General features: G+C 41.9%; 1 protein-coding gene across 1 annotated transcript in view; it reads left to right on the plus strand.

Moving 5' to 3' along the window:
- Nucleotides 1–5966: 5966 nt before the first annotated feature.
- RAB8B (RAB8B, member RAS oncogene family) overlaps nt 5967–21513 on the plus strand; it is a 66906-nt gene continuing 51359 nt past the window's right edge. Inside the window, exon 1 of the mRNA XM_046653780.1 lies at nt 5967–6164. Within this exon, the coding sequence (XP_046509736.1) occupies nt 6041–6164 (124 nt within the window). The 5' untranslated portion in view covers nt 5967–6040. The remainder of the gene's footprint in view (nt 6165–21513) is intronic.

Below are 21513 nucleotides of genomic sequence, written 5' to 3' on the forward strand. Positions count from 1 at the left end.
ATATGCATTTGACACTGCAACAGGTGGTAGTATGCATTTGTTGCTTCTGTAGCCTTGTCTCCTCCTGTCTTCTCTATTTCTAACTGAACCCTGTGATTTAGGGTGAGTTTGACCCCACACTCAGCTCCAATGGCTTAAGCCATTTGGCCTAGGCTATTCTCTTGGACCCTAGAATTGATCCACAGAAAGGCACTCAGGGCCCATGGAACTCAATTCTAGGGCATTTATTTGAACTCTTGAGGAAAAGGATTTTCTCTGCGTTCTGCTATGTTTGAATTTGGAAGCAAGGAATCCCAGGAGTTTAAGAAAGACAATTTGCAACAACATGGGACTGGGCTGTTGAAATAAGTATTACTTTGAGGAAGAATTGCTAAGAAACCAAGAGAGAGAAACCAGAACCCAGGCATGTCATTTGAGCTGCTGAAGCCTCACCTGTCACTAGTTCTATATCAGATTCTTTCAGCATGTGATTAAATAATGATTTTTTATTATTTAATCCATTTAGTGTTCTGACGTTTACTACCATAAGCACCCCAATATCTGTTAGGATGTTGACTGTGAATTTCAGCACATCTTGATTTTGCCATTAGATCAGAGTCCATTTTAAAGTTGGTCCCAAAAGGACTTCTTTAATCACTCAAGCTTAGAAGAAACTCTATGCAAAACACATAGGACTTACTGCATATGCCTTATTTGACACACAATCTTACATAGCAATGCCTAGGTTAATGAGAGGAATGAATTTTACCAACATATTTTGTTTTCAGAAACTTTATTCAGAGAAAGAAATAATAAAGAGGTATTGGAATGGATTCCTTCCAAGTCACCCTTCAATAGAGTAAAATATTGAGCCCTACTCTCTAGTAGGTTAAGCTCTACCTCCCCTTTCTGTAGGTTGGACCCTATCCAGAAATGGAGCCATCCAAAATAGTTGCAACTTGGGTGGCTTCTTCTCTATTCTAGGTGATTAGATATCCACTCCAGACTCCCAAGAAAAGAGTTTTGCCTTCATCTGGGCATTGGCCACGGCCCTTGCTCATATTTTATGAGCCTGTGCTATAGATGATCTCCCATTCAGTCATGCTCATTAACAGGCCTGAGAGATGCAGAATATTCTCTCATCCCCTCTTCACCTTGCTGACTTTGTTATAAGAAGCTAGGTTAATAGAGATTTGTTAATCAAACAGATATTGTACTTTCATGTAGCAGTTTTTTTGTATTATCATGTCATTTTTATTTAACTTTTCATCCACTGGTGGTATGCAAAATATTTAACATTCAGTTTGGCGTGAACATTTGGCCAATCAGATTGGAAGCCTGACCAATCAGAATGTATGCTCAAATAATCTAAATGGACACCCAACCAATCAGGATGGATGCCTGACCAATCCAAATGAAAAGCCAACCAATCAGAATGGACACCTGACCCATCAGAATAAATGAAGCATGTACTAGCCAAATATCTGACTCTCATTTATCGCTGAACTTTTCACTTGTGAGTTCTCCCCTCAATTAGCTGGGGAGCAAACTGAGGGCAGGGACCACGTGATAGATCTCTTTCTATCCTCCAGGTGGCCTTGCTGAGCTGGTTTCATAGTGTGAGCTTAATGAATATTTGCTTGAGTGGACATTATTCACCCAGTGATTGCTCAGGAAACATCAGTGGGTGGAAAGAGTACAGTCTGTCCCTCTCTGATGAAGATGATTATAGAATTATCCCACTAGAATATCACTAAACAAATAGCATGTTTTTGGATGACACACAGGTGATAAAAGAAATTGGTATTTTTGAGGGCTTATCATTCAATATGATCTTGACAAGCTAGAGAAATAATATACAATCACACTGATTTCTTAAACAAAACAATGAATAATATACTTACAGAATGAATAACATATAAACACCAGGTAGAATACAACCGGAAAAGTATAGGTGAGGCCAAAAACACATAGCTCTTAGAGCAAATAATAAACTGAAAGTGTCCCAGATGTTTTTAAAATACCTAGGCTGCTGGCATGATAGTCAGATGCTCATCCATTCATTCAACAACTTAAGTGAGTACCTACTCTGTGTAAGGCTTCATGCTAGGCATGCTGAGGGCACAATGAGAAATTAGCAATGTCCCTTTCCTCAAAGAGCTCAAGTTTTAAGAGAGAAGACAAAGAAGTACACAAACTAGTAGATAGAGAGAGAACTTATTCAATGGCTGAGTCATCAGTCAGTGAAAATAATCACCATGAAGGACATCTTTGTAGCCCAACGGGACAGCTGTGCTCAACAGATGGCAGAGGACCAGAACCAAGAGTGGTTGGGACAGAAGTGTCAGCACTGATGAGTGCAGACTGATGGCCAGAGGCTGCTTTGCCCCTAATTTTTCAGGACAATGTAAGCACATGGAATCTTATAGGATACAATTAAGGAGAAGAAAAGTCCAAATAACGATTGATACCGGTTTGGCCAGCTCTTGACAAGTAGGGGTCTCAGCCAAATTTAATTTCGTTTAAGCAATTAAGAAAGGTGACTTTTTTTTTTTGCAATCAAGTGTTATGGAGCAATTTAAACCAGTTAAAGAATGCTTGAATTAATTTGAAAGTTTGCTGGAGAACACACATACCCTCAAGAATATGTAGATTCTTAGGGATCTTTGACCCCCAAATGAATAAACTACTGTGAGAAGTGAATACGCAGCCGGCCCCATGGCCAAGTGGTTGAGTTCGCACGCTCCGCTTCAGCGGCCTAGGGTTTCACCGGTTCGGATCCTGGGTGTGGACATGGCACCGCTCCTCTGGCCATGCTGGGGCGGGGTCCCACATGCCACAGCGAGAAGCACCCGCAACTAAAAATACACAACTATGTACCAGGGAGCTTTGGGGAGATAAAGGAAAAATAAAATCTTTAAAAAAATTTTTTTTAAAAAGTGAATAATGCCGTCGGCATTGTGGAACATAGCAATCCTGCTTGCTACCATGAGGAAAGCCAGCCTCAGGACAAAGTAGCTGTATAGAGGAAGGCAGCAACAAGAGAATACAGGAAATTGAACTACAGCTCTGATCCAAACCAGCCTGAAGCTCACACAGACCTCACACCAGACAGACCTCCTTTCAGCGTCATCACCCCACCTCATTAGAAAATTCACAGGGAAGAACTCAGATTGACCCAGCCTGGTCACATGCTCACCTCTGTGGCTGGAGGAGTAAAGTACCATGATTCACAGCTGTCATGGGGGAAGAGCAGCTTCCCATAAGCAGGAAGGGAGAGTGCTGGCCTGACAAAAACCACAGAGGGTAAACCCCTTGGACATCTAGATTTCTGTAAGCAAGCTACCACGTACATGTTAACTTTGTCAGGCTTCGGTAAACATTTACAGAGTCAAACTGACGTGCTGGGCTGCCCAGTCCTCTGCAGTAAAGTAGCGTTTCAAGGGCGGGTTTGAGCAACTGGCGAAAAAGTATTGATGTGGTTTCCTCAGGGCACAGTAACATGGATTTTTAGAAAGGAGTCCCCTGATGCCACTTGGAGAAAGAATGGAAAGCGGCAATCAGCAGCCTGTTACCTGTGTTACCCTCAGCTCTACAAATAGACTTCCTGTCCAGTCCTTCGGGCAAAGTGCCTCGATTCAATAGTACTCTTACTACTACCAAAATCTGATCTGTAAGTAACATATTGATGTACAAAATATGAAAACTAATAACATGTAAGAGGAAAAAATTGGATTCTTCTTGAAGTAGTGCCAATATATCAAAATGCTTGACTAGTTCACTAGTGGTGCACAGACTTACTGGCTAGAAAGTCCCAATGTTATATACACTTGGTAGTAGAGAAAAACTGGGGAAGTGAAAATAAGACAGAATTTTTTTTTTAATTCCCATCAATTAACAAAATTCCCCTAAGGAAATTTAGGGACTTTAAAATTCCTAACTTTAGTTTCTTCTCTGAACTTAAGTTCTTTACCCCATCAGTGTGTTCTTATTCATACAGAAAGAGAACGCCAAAAGTTGCATGCAGATAGTGGGACTAAAAGTTATTTTAATCATAGACATTTTATATAAAAAAGAAGATTCGCTGGTCTTTGAAGATTTTTTCCCTTCTTTTCCAGAATGAAGATGAAGGTATGGAACTGATCTGTCCCCTCTTTTCAGCCCTGGCTGAGGCCAAGTTCACAGACTTGCCCAAGGATTGGCTGGGGCAAGGAGGCTCAGCCTATGCCAGAGGGCAGAATCTCTCCTCATTAGCAGACAGAAACTGTGGCTTTGACTTTCTTAGAGCTTTGTTCCCATCAAGCGGACTCTAAAATTAGACATGAGATTAGCAGCAACCCTCTGGGTACTGTAAGATCAATAAGTATGAGTTAATGATGCCTTTCATCTTCTTTCCATATAGAAGGTGAAGGGTGATATTAGGGCCAACTGGATCTTCTGCCACAACTTCATTTGTCGTGAAGTCACAAGGCACTCAGGATGTGTTTTAGAAAAGCCAGCTGTCTTGTTTAATTCTCCAAGTTTTATCCTTATTCCACTAGTGGCTGAGTCCACTGGTTTCCTTAATAACCTCTTCTAACCTTCCGGAAGGTGTTTCTTTAGATCTAAGGTAAATGCCTAGGCGAGTGATTCTCAAATATTTTGGCCTCAGGACCCTTTATCCTCTTAAAAATTACTGAGGACTCTAAAGAGCTTTTGTTCATACGGGTCTTATCTGTCAGTATTTGACATATTAGGATTCAAAACTGAGAAGGCAGAAGAGATGAGGGACAAAGAGCTCTGACTGAATGGAATTTCTGGTGTGAGACTTGCTTAGCTGTTTGCTTTGCCCTTCAGCTTTACCTGAGCCAGTAAACCCCCCTTTCACAAGAGCCAGTGAATGAAAGAGGCCTGAGCAATACACCCACAAAACAATTAAAGAATAGTCTAAGAGAGTAAGTAAAGGATTAAACTGAGTATAACAGAATTTTGATTTTCCCCCATTTGTCATCCGTTAAGTGAGAGCCTACCAGAGCTGAAGAAGGTAACCATCACCATTAACATTTCTACAATGACTTACGGGTTTCAAAGTGCTTTCACATTCAGCATCTCATTTAATTTTCCCTACACCCCATGAAACAGCTTGTTCTCTACCCATTTTGCAGGTGAGAAAACTGAGGTGCGAAGAGCCTGTGTGTGGTTAAGCGGCTGAGCCAAGACAAAATCCAAATCTTATTCTCTACATTCCCATGGTCATAGTTCCTGCCTCAGATGATGACTGTAATTTTATAGGGCACAGATCTGCACCACAAGCCTGAATATTTTCAATTCCCCCATTTTTTGTCCATCCTCTTGCGGGCGGAGGGGAGAGGTCTGCATAGCAGATCCTCTAAAATACCCATCGTACGTGTTTGGCTCTAGTCCGTGTGGCATGAATAAGAGAACACTATAGGGGTTCAAGTTAGAACTGCAATCATTCTTTTCGAGTTCTGTAACTGCTTAGAGGTGACGCTGGGCAGGAACTGAAGGAGAAGCCAAATAATGTACTCTGCAGATAATCCACAGGCTGCGCCACAGCAGCGTGAAGGAAAGAAAGCATCTCTGCTCTGGGTCCCTGCGGAAGAGATGCGGAAACCACACGATTCAGATTCCAAGGTCCTGGATTTGAAACGTGCCCGCAGACAAAGAGACCACGAAGTTAAGTTCTACCGGCGCGACGCGAAGAGTTCAAAACCGGGCTTCTCTTCCCTGCTCGGGTGGAAACGCCTAGTCCACCCGGCCACCGCACCCGGAGCTGATCTTTCATCCACTCCGGCCGCTCGGACAGCCCGCGCTGGGCACGCCCGAGGCTCCTCGAACGAACTACAAGTTCCATGAAGCCCCGGGGCGCGGGCGGTGATGACGAAGCCCCCGCAGATTGGCCGCGCGGGGCGGGGAACGCAGGCCTTCTCCAAGGGAAGGGGCGGGGAGAGGGGCGGGGCGAACAGAGGCGGCTCGGCGGGCACGCCCCCTCGCCCGCGGCCCCCTCCCGCCTCTCTCCGCCGCTCCTCTCGCTCCCGGGTCAGAGGGCCGGAGCGAGAAGATGGCGAAGACGTACGATTATCTGTTCAAGCTGCTGCTGATCGGCGACTCGGGGGTGGGCAAGACCTGCCTCCTCTTCCGCTTCTCCGAGGACGCCTTCAACACCACCTTCATCTCCACCATCGGTGAGGGAGGGGCCGCGGTCGGGGACGGGGTGAGAGATGGGGGGCGGGTGCGAGGGGGCCGGGAAGAGGGCGCGGGGGGCGCTTGGGAGTCCCAGGGTGGGGACCCCGGGGACGGCAGAGTGGCGTGGGCTGTGGGAGACGGTGAAGGTGTGAGAAAGAGGGGGGGCGAGGACGTGAGGCTGGGAGTAAAGGAAGAATTTGGGGGCAAAGGAAGGGGCAGGCGAACCAGCGGAACAAGGACTACGGGTATTGGGGGAAATGAGAGAGTTGGGGGCATGACAAGGAAGGGTCTCAGAGAGACAAAGTGGGGGGGATACAGGAAATTTCATGGAGAGAGAGAGAAGAGGATAGTGGGTGTGAAATGGATTAAAAGACAGGAAAGAGGAAGGAAATGTGAAGGGGGAAATGAAGGGTTGGAGGAATGGGAGGGACCTGAAGTAAAGGGACACAGGACACAAGGGACAAGAGAGGTGAGAACTCGGCAATTGGAAGCAATTCAGGGGACTGAGTGATGAGGAGGTGAGGGATGAGGGGCACTACCTACAAGAGGTCTGGAACTCTTATCATCGGAGGGGGCAGAAGAAAATTGCAGGATGGGAGGAAGAGTTCAGGGGCCCAGAGGATGGAACGAGGATACTTGGTGGAGAGAGTAAAGGGGAGCTGGGTGTGAGATAGAAAGGAAACGGGGAAGCAGACCATACAGTAGAGAGGTTGAGCGGAGAAGACGGGAAAGGGAGAGGAAATGGAAAGGAGTGGGGCACAGGACTTTCTCCAGTAACTGGGAGCACTGGTTACCATTTTCTTTCTCTACTTTGGATCCAGTGCAGGAGAAAGAGCAAAAAGTGACTAGTAATGGAGTAATGTTTATGGAGCATTAAATTGTTCTGAAAGTGTTAATGGGTGTTAAGAGAATTGGTGACTTTTGGGAATGATGTGGTCAGGAAAATATGGTTCATCCCTTTACTACCATCTCCTGAGAAGCAACACTTCTCTGTTTTTTTAATTCTTGGGCTTGAGTGTTTGGTAACTCCTCAGCTGAGGAATTGATCTTACATTCTGCCTGCCTCCCTCTATATTTTGCTTTTGTTTTAATTACTTGCTAAATTAATCACAACATGCAATATACGCCCCAGTTACTTTCAATTGATTCAGTTTTTTCTGATCTTGACTGGGAACTGTCCTTGCTTTTGCGCTAGAAGACTATGTTCAGGTAACAAGATCTCTGACTTACCATAACTGAGGAGCAAATCAAAGCTGGTTTTAAGCTGCTTATACAAGTGACCTTGATATCATTTCCCTTGTTAAATAGTTGCAGTTAATTAAGTACCATAAGATTCTTAGCTTTTGGTTGTCTGGGTGATGTTTGTGGCTGCTAATAGTAGCTCACTTAGGCATTTTTCAGATGGTTCTTACAGAATGTTTCACCATGCATTTCTGGGATTATTAAGGGACTAGTGCTATGGTAATAAGTATATTTGAATATTTCTGTGTTTTAAGGATAATTTATCATTTAAAAAACAGAATATTTGGGTATAGAGCGTCCTTCAAATCAAGTACTAGGAAAGGCTATGATTTGTTTGTTTATTCTGGTCTCTTTTGTATGGAGTGAGTGGTCTGAAATCTCCCGGGTGTTATGGTGTCTCAGCTTAGGGAAGTTTGAGTTGCAAGTTCTTGGCAGTCAGTCTTGAGTGGGACTTTTTCTTTTCTGAGGAAGCAGATTTTAAATGTCATGTATCAAGTATATTCCTAAGAGATTTCATGGGAGCTGTTACAGTAACTAAAGTGTGTTAATTTTTGATGCTGGTGCTAATTTCAAAACCCTCGAATAAACCTTTTTCATTGCTGAAGGCGTGCTGTAGTCTGGATGGTAAAGGATAATTTCTGACAAGTTGAGCCTGTAGCCTTTTGTCCATTCTATGTGTGGCCCTCCCAGAGCATTTTCCAGTGTTGCAAGTGAGTGAATCTCTCTGATGCTGTTTCTGTTAAGCTCCTTGAATGACTTTTGCTTGTTTGTAATAGTTTGATTAGTTTTCTGTTTTGCCTTAAGTTTTGTCCCACGTTTCCTGTAAAGGTGTCTGCTTCCTTTTACAATAGTAGCTTTTAAAAATTACTTTGCATTTTGAAGGATTAGAATCTTGCGTGTATTCTTTTTTAATGATTGAAATTTGGTTCTGTGGAGGGTTGTAGCTACTAAGGCAGGAAAACCAGAGTCCTGAAACTGTTTAGAACAGGAGGTAGACGTTAATGGGGTGAATCTCGTGTATGATCTTGGTCTTTATACTTTCTGTGGGGTAGATGTGGTAAAAAGAGGCTTTGAGCTGTGTCGTCAGTTGACTTGGTGGGGGGGGGAATCCCATTGCTCTTACTTAGCCCCAGAGCTCCGACAGGAAGTGGTAACACACTGCCTTCAAACAGCAGAAGAATTTATCTACCTGAAACCTAATGCTTTGCAGTTGAAATTAAGCTAGGAAAAGAAGGTAAATGTTAACGTTCTAGTGAACAGTTCCACACGCTCTTCACCAACAACAAACATAGGCTTGGAGTGTCCACATCGCTAGCAGCAAGATGCCCCCTCCCCAAAACTTTCACCCCTCTCCCCAGGTGATCTGAAGTTGTTCAAGCGCGAGTCGGTGGTCTGTCTCCTTCCAGTCATAATGATTTCTTGAGGTACCTAGGCATATAAGTCCCTGGGCTTTTCTGACTGGGTTTTGACAAGGTCGCCTACAGGATTGCTGACAAAACTTGATAAGGTCGGCACAGAAAGATCCATTTCTTAATGCCCGGGGTTTGTGTGTGTGTGTTTGGTAGATATGTGTGCGTGCCTGTTTCTTCCCATGAAGATACATCTAGAGTCTTAATTTTGCTTTGTCAAAATTTAAGTAGTTTTGAAAAAGAGCGTCTGCCATCTTTAGACACTGTTTTGTTAGGGGTTCTGCCATCATGAAAGGAAGGAGACAATTAGTCATTTCGATTACAGAGATACTTGTCTCACAGATACTTTTCCTCTTCTCGCTTCTCTAAGGTTCTACTTTTTTCTCTGATTTCCTGGCTCCCCTCATTTCCTTTTTTCTCTGGAGGGTAGTAGAAAGTATATTTTCTTTCAACTGACTTACTGGGAATCTTCCAGTATATCAGTCGGATAATATTTGTTAACTATTGAGTAGGAATGTTTTATCCATTTAAAATTATAGGCCCAGTGCCTAGGATTAACTGGCCTTTCAGTTCAAATGTTTGAGAACTGAAAAAAGTTTTTTGATTGGCTCCCCCAAACCCCTTACATAATCATATTTAATGTTTAATTAAATGTCTGTAAAATGTAACATGAGAGAATAAGGAAATGGTAATACAGTTAGCTATGTATTACCATTTCCTATGGGATACGGATGCATTTCAGTATTGATCCGATGGCGTATTGATGTTTTGGAATGGCCTGTAGCGAACAAGGTCCTGGTAGAACAAAAGGAGAAAAGCCAGTTCTGGCCTCTGACAGGACAATCTAAGCTTCTTCCCTTTGCTATCTCTTCCCTGCCCTGCCCCCTTCTTCCTGTTAGGGTATTTCCTGAGTGGTTTCATTATTTAGTATGGTCATAGTTTGACAGCAGGAGGAGTCTTAGAAATTATGGACCTTATGCCCCTGCCCCAGTTTTATAAATAAGAAAACCAAAGTTAAGTTGACGCCGTCAAGATCACATAGCTGGTTGTAGCAGAGCCTCTAGTGAAACCCCAAATCTGAGTCTGTGTCATTTTTCACAGTCAAGCTGCTGCTATTTCTCATCAGTGTGATCAGATAAATTCAAGTCAGTACCTTTTCCAGGGAGGAATTAAATTTTGCACATATGCTTTTATGTGAGGAAAGTTAAGATATTCCCACTCTGATTAGCCATATCTGTTCAGGGAAATGATAAATGCTAGTATAATGACTCAGGGTCCTATAGGAGTTTGTACTGGGATAACGCAGTATATTATGGCTGTCCTTTACCCTTTCTTTCCATGTCTTTACTTTCAGGTTAGGAGATCAAAGTGCATCCTGTCATTAGAATTCCTTCCATGTGCAAAATAACTAATGAAATCATATTAGGAGCAGTGTGCTGGTAATTGCTGCAGCCTAGTCTCCTCAGAGCACTTTTAGAGGTTTCATTCTGTAACCCTACATTTTTTTCTTGGATGCACTTTCCTTAAAATCAGGGGTTGCCAAACGATGGCCCACAGGCTAAATGTGGCCTGCAGCCTGTTTTTGTGTGGTCCACAGGCAAAGAATGGTTTTTACATTTTTAAAGGGTTATTAAAAAATAAAACAAAACAAAGAAGAATATGCGGCAGAGACCATATGTCTCCCAGAAAGTTTAAAAATATTTACTAACTGTTCCTTTATAGAAAAAGTTTGTTGACCCCGGCTTAAAATTAAAAACTGTTTTTGGTTGGTAGCAATTCAAAACTTTTTTTTATCAAGACTTATTGACTGAAAAACAAACTTTGTCATATTTACATTTTTATCCAAGATGATATCAACATTTGGCTGAGCACACTCCAGATACGTAGTTGATTTTAATTTTCATAGTTGTTTTCCTTGGTTTCAACCTCTCAAACAAAAATATGCAAGGAACATGCAACTTCAAATTGAACATTTTGTACATAAAGCCTCAGTTTAATGTCATTGTGTTCTTTCACAGCTGTCAGTAGACTTCCCATCTAAGTGAATGCTTCGATAACAAAACCATTTCAGAAAAAGTATAAGTTAATACTTGATCTTAAAGGGTTAAACTCATCTCCCCAGTTAGTGTTGTAGCGAATGAAAATAGCCGTTCAACAAATGAAGGATGGAAGGGGGAAACTGAGTCTTGGATACAGTCTTAAGAATAAGTGAACTTTAATAAAGAGCTTCGCCAGCTGTTCTGCATGGCAGCAAATCGGGGAGGAGCTTCTCTTGGCAACAGCCCCAAAATTGTTTGGATCCACTGAGAAAAGCTGGAGGGAAAGAGGTTTGAATATTGTCTTAGAGGGCAATAAGTCTAGTCTTTGAAGACAAGGAAACATTTAGCAGTTGATTTTTGAATTGAATCCGATAACTGAATCTGAAAAGAACCATGGAACGAGAAATGGAAGACCAGGGAGCTGCGGCTGGGCCCGAGGCTGGCTCTCTTTTAGGTCTACCTGTCTGCACACACAGCTGTCCTGGGGACCAGCTCTCTTGTGTGTGTTAGGATTGCTTCTTGGGAAAATTTTTCAGGAAAGAGTTTTTATAGTAGGATGAGAAGACGGTTGGAGTGGGATGGGGAAGTAGATTTTAGGTAGTGAGTAATATTGTGGAACATACATAACAGTGGAGCTTCTGAAGTGTGAGTAGCAGATGAAGTGGGCTCATTCACGTTTGGTGTGAGGGAGGTAGCATGGTGAATTAAGAAGAACGGGGGTCTGGAGTCAGATCTGGGCTCGTGTCCTGGCATCTGCTGCTCGTCGTTTCTGGCCTTTAGTGAGTCAGTTCTCCTTCTAGGGCCTTAGTTCCTTCATCTCTAGTAGAGTATAATAATACTGTGCCAACTTTTCAGGGTTGCTGTGAGTTCCCCGGGGCAGGAATCAAGGCTTGGTCACCTTTTAAATCTCCAAGGCCTGTATTAAAGGACCAATCAACTGGATGAATGAATGGCTGGCTGGCTAAATTGTGAAAGTACTATATGAGCTGTAAAGCGTTGCTTGAAATTTAGTTATTATCTTTCATAGTATTATAGATAATTAGACGATGTCTGAGATAAGATTAAAAGTGCTTAATTTAAATTCTTAACACAAGAATGCTATTTTCTCCAATATAAAATGCTGTAAATCTTTCTATAATCAGTTTTACAGGGATGTTTTAGAATATGAAAGATATTTCACGTATCTTTCAGTCTCCATAATAAGCTGTTTAACACACCCTGCTTCCAACCCCCCACTAACATAAATACCAAATAGAAAATGAGTGAAATCACTGGGTTAGCTTTAGAAGAGCCATTTCAGCTTTGTCTGTGCCCATTAGCTTGAAACAATGCAACAGATGCCTGTTAACAGTTTCATGCCCAGTTTTAATTAGCAGATGGAGCTGTGTTTGTGTCTGTGTTCTGCCCAGCACTCGCTTGAGTGACAGGGTACTGAGTGGATTGGAATTGGGCTGGGCATTTGAGTTGAATAAAGCCAAATTCAATTTTTAAAAAGATGAATATAAACATTTATTAGATAGATTTGCTTGTATATCTCACTGGAACAGTATGGTATCTAGAGTAAAACTAATGTTTGCAGTTATGTTTTCTGCTCTTATTACCATTTAAAAATAAATGGAAAAATCTCATTTTATGGCTTAAATAAAGGTTTTATTGTAGTCCTGAAACTATCACGAAGTGGCTTGCTTTGAAGATCCGTTTCAGGATTTTGGCACTGTATGTTGAGGATATGCAAAGCCAGGATGAAATAGCTTCAACGTGGGTGCCAATACTGACGGATTGGTAGCAGCCTCCCGGAATGCGGTGTTGTGTAGAGTTCTGATGTCTTGTCTGAGCTCAGCAAGACCCAGGGCTGTGATGGATTCCTGATGTGGGTCCTGGGCAGTGGAGGGAGAGAGTGAGTGGCAATGGTCCTACACATTTGTTGTCTATTTTCTAAAGTGAATAGGTAGCTATTTGCTGTCCAACCTGTTATGGCTAAATGTTGGTATTAAAAACATTATTTAATTGTCAGTGATTGATTGTTGGATATATTGTGTCTGAAGATGTGTCCTTTTCCTATGTTCAGCTTTGTGTTTTGGGACTTTTCTTATTTTGAGCTGAATTAATAAGAACCTTAAAGGAAGTAGGCACCTGATTATCTTTAGAGGAAGAAATATCTGCTTTTTTAAAAAAAACTTTTAGTTAGTTACTCAGAAAGTAATGGAAGCAATTTGGAAACAAGTCTCTGCAGCAGCCTTGTTATTGGCTGTGATAAAGTATTTTCTTGCTGTTACCTGTAGCATTCAGCATCAGTTTAATTAGGTGATTTGGTATTTACCTGTTGCTGAACCTTTGGACATTTTCCAAGGAGCTCACATCTTCCTTGGCCCAGAATTTTAATTCTTGGCTCTGAGGAAATAATGCAAAACTCTGCATGTTCACGTTTATCAAATTTAGGCTTGCTGTCACTAAGATAGACTGGATGACAATGCTGCTTGCAGTCCCATGACAGCATTGCAAGTTTTCAAAGCACTTTGCAGAAGCTGGGTTAGGTATGGAATCCTACCTCATCATGATAAAAACCACCACAAAGTGGTTAAGCAATGTGCAGTGTTGCACAGCTTTCTGCTGGCAGAGCTGGGGCTGGCATGACTACCCCACATTACACTGTAATTTTGGGAAAGAATTTGGCAGTAATTATTTTAATAATTCATAGATATTTTCCTAATGTATAAAGTGGAAGGACAATCTCTAAAATATATGATCACGTTTTGACATGAAATATAGGGTGATCTATTTAAAAGTTGAATTACAGGAGTTCATTTCTTATGACCCTCTGCAATATTTGTTTATCTGGAATAGGTATTGCAAAATATTCTAATCTCATACACACAAATACATAAAGTCCATTACCAAAAAAAAAGTCTGCATTGTGAGATGTCAGTGACTAACTCTACTGTAATTTGTTTGTTGCTTATGAATTCAGACGGGGTAGCTGTTTTGGTTTTCAACAAGGAATTTTTTACTTCTCTTCTGAAGGTCTCTGAGTAAAATCTTGAGATGGCATAGAAAACAATTCTTTATTGAGAGTTAACTATTCCATTTTTGGAGTGATTCTGACTGCTTTCTCATTTCACTCTCGGTTAATACCTCACCCCTACCGGGATTTGGGGAGAGGGGATTGGGTTGGAAGAGGAGAGGAATGAAAACGCACTTCTGCCCTCCGTCCCCGTCAGTTTCTTTGGCTACTTGTTCTGTGTCTTTTGCTTCCATTAGCAGTTGGAGTAAATTATTGGGTGAGGAGTTAGAAGCTTCTGCTTAAAGTAGCATGAGAACTGATAGTGGCGTGTGACTGCATTGCTCTCTTATGTTGTTTAAAACTAGATAATTAAAAATTAGTGTTTGTGGCAGTCTCAACCAGTAATGAACAGTGACGCTGATTAGGGTGTCATCCACAAACAAAATAATTTGAATGAGTGCATTTCCTATTTTGTCTTATTGTTTTGAAAATTTCCAATCTTATAGAAGCATGAAAAATTTGTGGTGCAAGCAAAATAATTTCTTTCACTTCCACAAAATTCCATTGTAATTAAATTTTAAAACAGACATATGTAATATCATCAGAAGTGGGTCTCTCTTGGTGCTTCAGCCTTCAACTTTGATAAAGTGTTACATTTTACATTTATGTTGTGATCTCATTATATAATTTACCACATTTTTTGTTCAAATCGTCTCTTTGTTTTTGGGAAATAAACTATATAGTTTTCTGAAAAACAATTGGTGCACGTTTCCAATTAGTGATGGCACAAGCCTCTCCTCAGGACATGAGACTCGCCTGTTTTCTCATCATGAAAGGCAAGTGCAGGCTTCCATGGTCTTCGTAGTCTCTTCTGGCTGCAGCATTCTGTGAGTCTATGAAATCAAGTAGTATCTGTAAAGAAGAAGGGGTTTGTCCTTTTCATTCTTCAGTTAATGATTGTGGGTGAGAGTTCTTTTTGCAGGTGGACACTAGTGTTTTGATGAGGTGAAGACAGAAGGAAGAAGTGGTAGCATTTGTTAATTCAAGCCAGGGCTGTGTTGATCTTGTAAATTGCTTAAACTTTTTGTAGTGCTAAAGAGACTGCTTAATGAATTTGAATCCTGTCTTTAAAAATGCCTTGGTTTAAATAATAAACCTTAATGTCACCAGAAAAATAACTACTTGAAAGTTGTAAAAATATTTCTTTGAGAAGAGCTGTATAAGATATTTTCGAATTATCTCATTTTCTTCACATAAAACATGATGAGGTAGGTGAAAAATAATCTAAAATAGTAGAAAGCCTTTTGCTGCTTAGGTTTCTGGTGCTAAATTTCTATTTGACAGATGCCGGGCCTGAGGCTCAGAGGCATGGAGATTGTTCAAGATCACCTAGAGCCTGGCCTTGAGTATTAGTTTTCTGATTTCAAGTCTTTTCTCTTACACCTCATCTACCTTCAGTTCTCTTGCTCTGAAAAGACACTGATGGTATAGCATAACATCTGGAAAGAGTCAACATTTTGTGGGAGAAAAGTCACAGATTGAACTAGGAGATGTGGGGTCCAAGCACATCTTTGCCCTTAATTAGCCGTTTGCTTTTTGGCCAAGTCTCTCAGGGCCTTTGTTTTGTGTTTTTGTTTCAGCTTTTGTTTTCGTATCAGTAAAAAGGAAAGGCTAGGGGCGAGAACTGCAGTGATTTGTTAATAGGCTACTAATGTCAGACACTGTCATTTTCACTAAATTTGCTCGTTTAGTGAACAACATGTTTTAGTCCACAAAGTTCTGAGAAGGGAAAGAGTAACGAGTATCCAGGTGATTTTAACAGAATGATGAAAGGGCTACAAAGGGATAAATATGAGATGTTATGAAAGCATGGAGGAGAGGTAGAGGAAAGCTTCTAGGAGGAAATGACATCTAAGCGAAAGTCAGAACCCGGAGGAGGAGCCAGTTGGGTAGAATGGAAGAGTGTGAGGAGGGAGGGCTCCCCGGCAGGTGCGAGAGACAGCACAGCCTCTGGAGGAGCTCCAGGACATCCTGTTTGGCTGAAGCCTCAAGTGAAGTGGGGCATGTGACGAGAGGTAAAGTTGAAGGGTAATTAGAAGGTAGATTGTAAAGGGGTTTTAAACCTGTCCTGGAGTCTGGACCTTATCCTGAGAGCCCTGGGGAGTCACTGGTGATTTTACACACGGAGACCAATGAGCTTAGCAGACAGTATCGTTTGCCCCTTACCTTCACTTGGGCCTTTGCTGTTGGCAAAGTACTTTCACTTACATCACTGTTTAAACTCCTCAATCATCATATCCGTGGACAGAGATTATTATCCCCATGTTCTGGACAAGGACTCTAAGGTTCTGAGAGGGTAGTTGACTTGATCAATCCAGTAAGTAGGTAGAGGAGCCAAGACTTGAACCTTACACTTCAGTTCTGGACCACAGTCTGTCCACGGCAACCTGTTCCTCTCAGAATGGGTCGTGGCGTTTTCCGTGGGCCTCAGTGCATTGGCACTTAGCCTGCAATAGCGTTCACTTCCCCTGGTCTGTAATCAACTATATAAACTGACCAGCAAACCCTTGAGAAGTGTGTTGGGTGGAAAGATGAAATCAGCCTCCTCCTGGGCAAGCCACAGTAACAGGTAATACAAACAAGCATCGTGTTGCCTGTTGGCCCTGGGAGGTCAGTGGACTTGTGCTTCACGTTGTCTCTTAGCCTCTAACCCAGTCCCTTAGGAAGCAGTCAGATATATGCACAGCAGAATGGGGGCAGGAGGGGACAGAGTTTAATTATGAATCCAAGCTTTTTGTAAGAAGGAAGCTAATTATATCGCATATCTTGGCATTGTCCCTCCACGTGGAGCCGTTAGTTTGTTATGCTTGTATGTTGTTGGCCTTAGGTAGACTGAAATGTGCTAGGAACAGCTACTTTAATTGTGAGCTTCCTTCCTTTGACAAATTAAGTTTAAATTTCATGTCAGCCTGTCCTTTCCTTTTTTTCAGGGTGAAATTGTCTGTACTCTGGGTTTTGTTTGTAAAGCCCTGTTTGGCAGTTTTCCTCAGAATGACAGTGACATTATAGACTAGACTAACATCTGATTTGTATGCTAACCTTGAGTCTCCAGAATACTGCTGGGAGCCAGAAAGCAGACAGGCCCAAGCAGCTAAGCTTGGTATAGTAAAGTCTGTTTGCTAAAAATCACAAACTTGCCTCCTAGGGGAGCCCCTGGATCCTCCCTTAGCCTTTGCTTTCTTGATTTGTACAGTGGTCGTTGGTTTCTCTGAGCCCCTAAAAGATTAGGAGCAGGGCTGAGGGCCTCCTAGAGCCAGGCCACCAACATCTGAGAGGAGAAAGTGACAGCGTGGCTCCGAGGCAGTGGCATTCATTATATGACTTGGGGCAAGTCAGTAGTAAACTTTCTGGGCTTCTGTTTTTTCATAAGCAAAAAGGGAATGTTGTGCTAGATGCACTCTAAAGTCCCTCCCAAAACTCTGATCCTAAGTGGTAACCAATGGACGTACCAACAAAATGGAAAAAATAGACATAAGAACTCAAAGTAACATTGCGTAGATTACAGAACTTGGGCTTTTGAGACAGAAACTCTCAAATTCAAATCCTGATTCTGCTACTTCCTATTTGAGAAGCTTGCGCAAATTGTTTAGCCATTTTCTTTATTGATAAAGGAAGGATAGTAACTCCCTTGCAGGATTTTTGTTTTGTTTCATTTTGAGAGTGGAATGCATTATTGTGTGTATAATATCTTTGGCACACACAAAAAAGGCGTGTGTGTGTGTGTGTGTGTGTGAATGTCTGTGAGTGAACTCTGTCCCAGTTCTCTGAGGGTAGGTCCGGACAGCTGTGAGAACCTTGGTAATCCCTGGGGGCTTCATTGTTATAATACTTTTTAATGATATGAGCTAACATTTGTTGAGTGCTTACTGTATACCAGGTACAGTTCTAGGCATTTTACATGAATTAACATTTTTCATGGGTTGACCCGTTTGTTCTCTCAGCACCCTCTTAGGTGCATTCTGTTATTATTTCCATTTTCCAAATGAAGTAATTGAGGCACAGAATGGTTGAATAACTTCTCAAGGTCACACAACTGGTAAGTGGTGGAACCAACCCAGGTTTGAATCCAGGCAGTCTGGTTCCCACTCTGTGCTTTTAACCACTATGCCTTTCAGCCCCAACAGTGACTCAGAAATATTAAAAAAAAAAAAAGGTAGTTATTTTTAAGGAGGCAGTGTAGGGCAAGGTGGACTGTGGTGCCACTTCGTAGCAGCGGAGTGGCATCGCCAAGTCCTTTAGCCTCTTTGGTCCTAGTCTGTCTTCTGCAGAGGGTTGTTGCGAGGTGCTTTAGTGAAGCACTGCTGTAGGAAAGCATGTAGCCGACCTGGCACACAGGCAGGCTCAGTAAAGGGTGAGGGGTTTTGTTTTTTCCTGGTAACTTAAGACTCACTTGTTGGAATGAGTTTCATAAAAAAAAAAAATGAACAAGAACATTTTGGTTACTTAATGGGTGTGCTTCAGTGTTCTAGAAAATTAGCTCTTACAGTTTAGGACCACCTACATTTTACAAAGCTTGAATGAGAAATATTTGTCTTCAAACTCATTCCCAGAGTGAAGGTGATTGTTCCTGGCCTCAGCTGGTCTAAGGAGGCGTCCAAGAGCAGCCCTTGACCTCGGGTGCCGAATGTCAGTGTAACGTATGTCAGTGTAACGTAAGGAGCAAGTCCTTCCACAGCCTTCCAGCTGCTGCAGGCTCTCAGGGCTTCTTGAATTCCTCCTTCCGGTGAAAACAAAAACAAAAACAAAATCAGTAAAGAGTGCCCTGTCTAGAAAGGACAAATGTTTCAACTTAAATATTCCAGGTCAATGTCCGGTAGGTCCCTGAATTTTAAGTGCAGTGAGTTTCTGAGTGAAGCCTCCTGAATTTTAATGAGTTTGTTTGCATACATGAATTTGAACAATACATTATATCTTGAAACACCGTAGCTGATCTTAGTGGAGTCAATTACCCAACTTGAAAGTTAGCTAATAGGCTTTTCTTACCTAATAATCAAGATGATGATACTTCAATCTCAAAAAAGTCATTATTCATAATTCTACAATATCAATACATGCTATTAATTTCTTTTTAATCATTAAACTGTCTCATCAAGAGAATTAGGGAAATAAATGTGTCAGTATAGGCAAAAGCATAATTTTTTTCCCCTTTTAACACTTTTCTCCCTTGTGATATTTAGTGCATAACGAATGATTCGCATGTACATGGTACGCATAATGTACATAGGCTTTGGTTTTGTACAGTACTTGCTTTGGACCAGGAAGGTGAGGTGAGATGCTCTTCACTAGCTTAAAAGTGTTTTTCAACATTAAAAAAATATATACAAGGATGGTGCAAGAGGTGATGGGGACCAGGTCATACAGGACCTTGAGGGCCAGTGAAAGGAGGATAGATTTTATTCTGACTGTAGTTGAAAGGACATATTCAAGGTTATGTGCAGGGAAATGACGTATATGATTTCTAATTTTTAAAGATGCAGTGGTTTTAAGAGAGTTCGTTTTGGGGTTTAACGGCACTGAAAAACCATGCCATGGAATGGACTTAGTCCAGTCCATCCCTAAAATTATGTTGCATCCAGAAAAGTATCTTGTTAAAAGTGTTCAGATAGCCAGAGTCTTACCTTCTAATGAAGTGTAATGATTGTGATGGTGGGTTCAATTAATGCTCTAAGCAATGAAATGTACCAAAATGGAGGAAAGAACAGAAGCTTTCAAGACGTCACAGCTGATTGTGACCTTCTGGAAAACAGGAACCCTGACTTGCCCCTTCAGAGCTCATTTATCTGATGCTCAGGCGCACAGTATCTTTGGAATAAATGAACTAACACCATACATTTCCTTCTGAGGAATGGATTTTGGGCTCTTGCAATAGTGATATCTCATCCATTAGCACATACATAAACTTCAAAGAGTGTATAATTGTCACTTGTTATTGCTTATGGTCTTTTTGTAGATGTGAGAGTGATAAAATCAACTTGTTTCTCTTTTACCCGGAGTATTTGTCTATAGTAACAAATGCCTACTAACTTCATTTATGCCCATGTATAAAAGCACAGTTTCTGGTGCATGGAAGGCCCTCAGTAAATGTTTGTTGAGTGAATGTGCAGTAGATGGCTGATGGCACTCTCCCCAAGTCTAGCTGTTTGTGTCTCATTCAGATCTCTCCTCTCTTCCACTGTTTTCCAGAACAGACCCCAAGACCCCCGAACAAGAGCTTCCTCAACATCCTTTCTTTACCATCTCATTTCTGGGTATTTTCACCTTCCCTCATTTTCTTTCCCCTTTTCTCCAAGGAGCCAGTGCTGACCTCTTGGTTGATGTTCTTGATGTAAAACCTTCTCATCTGGGACCGGGCTTCTCTCTTACATCATCTGTCTTCCTTCTCTTTCTCTGCTGGCCCTTTCTGCTCTGCTTTGACTCCTGTTGAGATCATCCCCATTCTAATAAGGAGATCCCTTAAATTCGCTGTTTCCTCAAGTCATCTCCTTTCCTTTGTTGTTTAACTTCTTGAAAAAGAAGTCTTGTCACCCACACTTTTCTGTGTCCCCTCCCTCTTTAACCCCTCGAAATCCTGCTCCAGCTGCTTCCACGCCACGCCTTGGTCATCACATCTTCATCATTGAACAGGCCAGGGGCCTTTTCTCAGTCCTCGTCCCCTTGGCCTCTTGACCGTATTTGCCACTGTTTGTTACTTGCTCCTTGAAGCTCATTCCTCCATCAGCTTCCAGGAGTTGTCTGCTGCGGTTTGCTTCCTACTCTTCCAACTGTGCCTTCTGTTTCCATTGGTTGTCTCATTTTATCTTTTAATTGAAGTCATTTTCCAAGTATCTGTTCTCTATTTTTTACTTTTTTCTCTTGGAAATTAGACACTTTAATACAGTTTGTAATCACACCCATTTGTGTGATTACTGCGTTAATGTCTGTCTCTCCTTCCAGGTTGAAACTCTCTGAGTGCGGGTACCTGATTTGTTGTTCTTCCTTGTGTCCCTAGCACCTCGTACAGTGCCTGGCACATAGTAAGGGTTCAGAAATCCCCAGGTGTGAAGGACATAAGCCTGCCCCCTTCCACGCCTTCTTTGTATGACTCCCCAACTTTCTGTCTCATTATATTCCCAGCCTTTCCCAAACTCCTGCCCTGCATGTCCCACCCCAAAATGAATTCATTTCCTCCTCTTTTCTAGTACCCTTTCGTGAATTTTCATATATCTGTTAACACTACCATCATTTTTTTTCATTCATCTAGGTTCAAAAGCCAGAAGTCATCTTTGATTCTATCCTTTTCCTCAAATTCTTTGTGGCCAAGCCCTCTCCATTCTTCTACCACCCTAGTTTAGGCTGTCAACACTTCTCAGCTGGATTTTGCAATATCCTCCTAGGCGGTCTGCACACTTCCATTCTCTCTTGGGCAGTACACCCCTACCACCCCCACATTCCGTCCTATGCACTTTGATCAAATGAGTTGTAGAATATAGCTTTGATGGTATATCATATTGATCCCTTCCCCCTCCCCCGGAAGTCTTATTTTTCACTTTGCCTAATTGAATATATCTTCCTCAGTCTAGCGTTCCAAATTCCCTACCATGTGGCTTCAGCTGTATTT

Source organism: Equus quagga, chromosome 2 (genome assembly GCF_021613505.1).
Source record: "Equus quagga isolate Etosha38 chromosome 2, UCLA_HA_Equagga_1.0, whole genome shotgun sequence".
NCBI classification, from domain to species: Eukaryota; Metazoa; Chordata; class Mammalia; order Perissodactyla; family Equidae; genus Equus; species Equus quagga.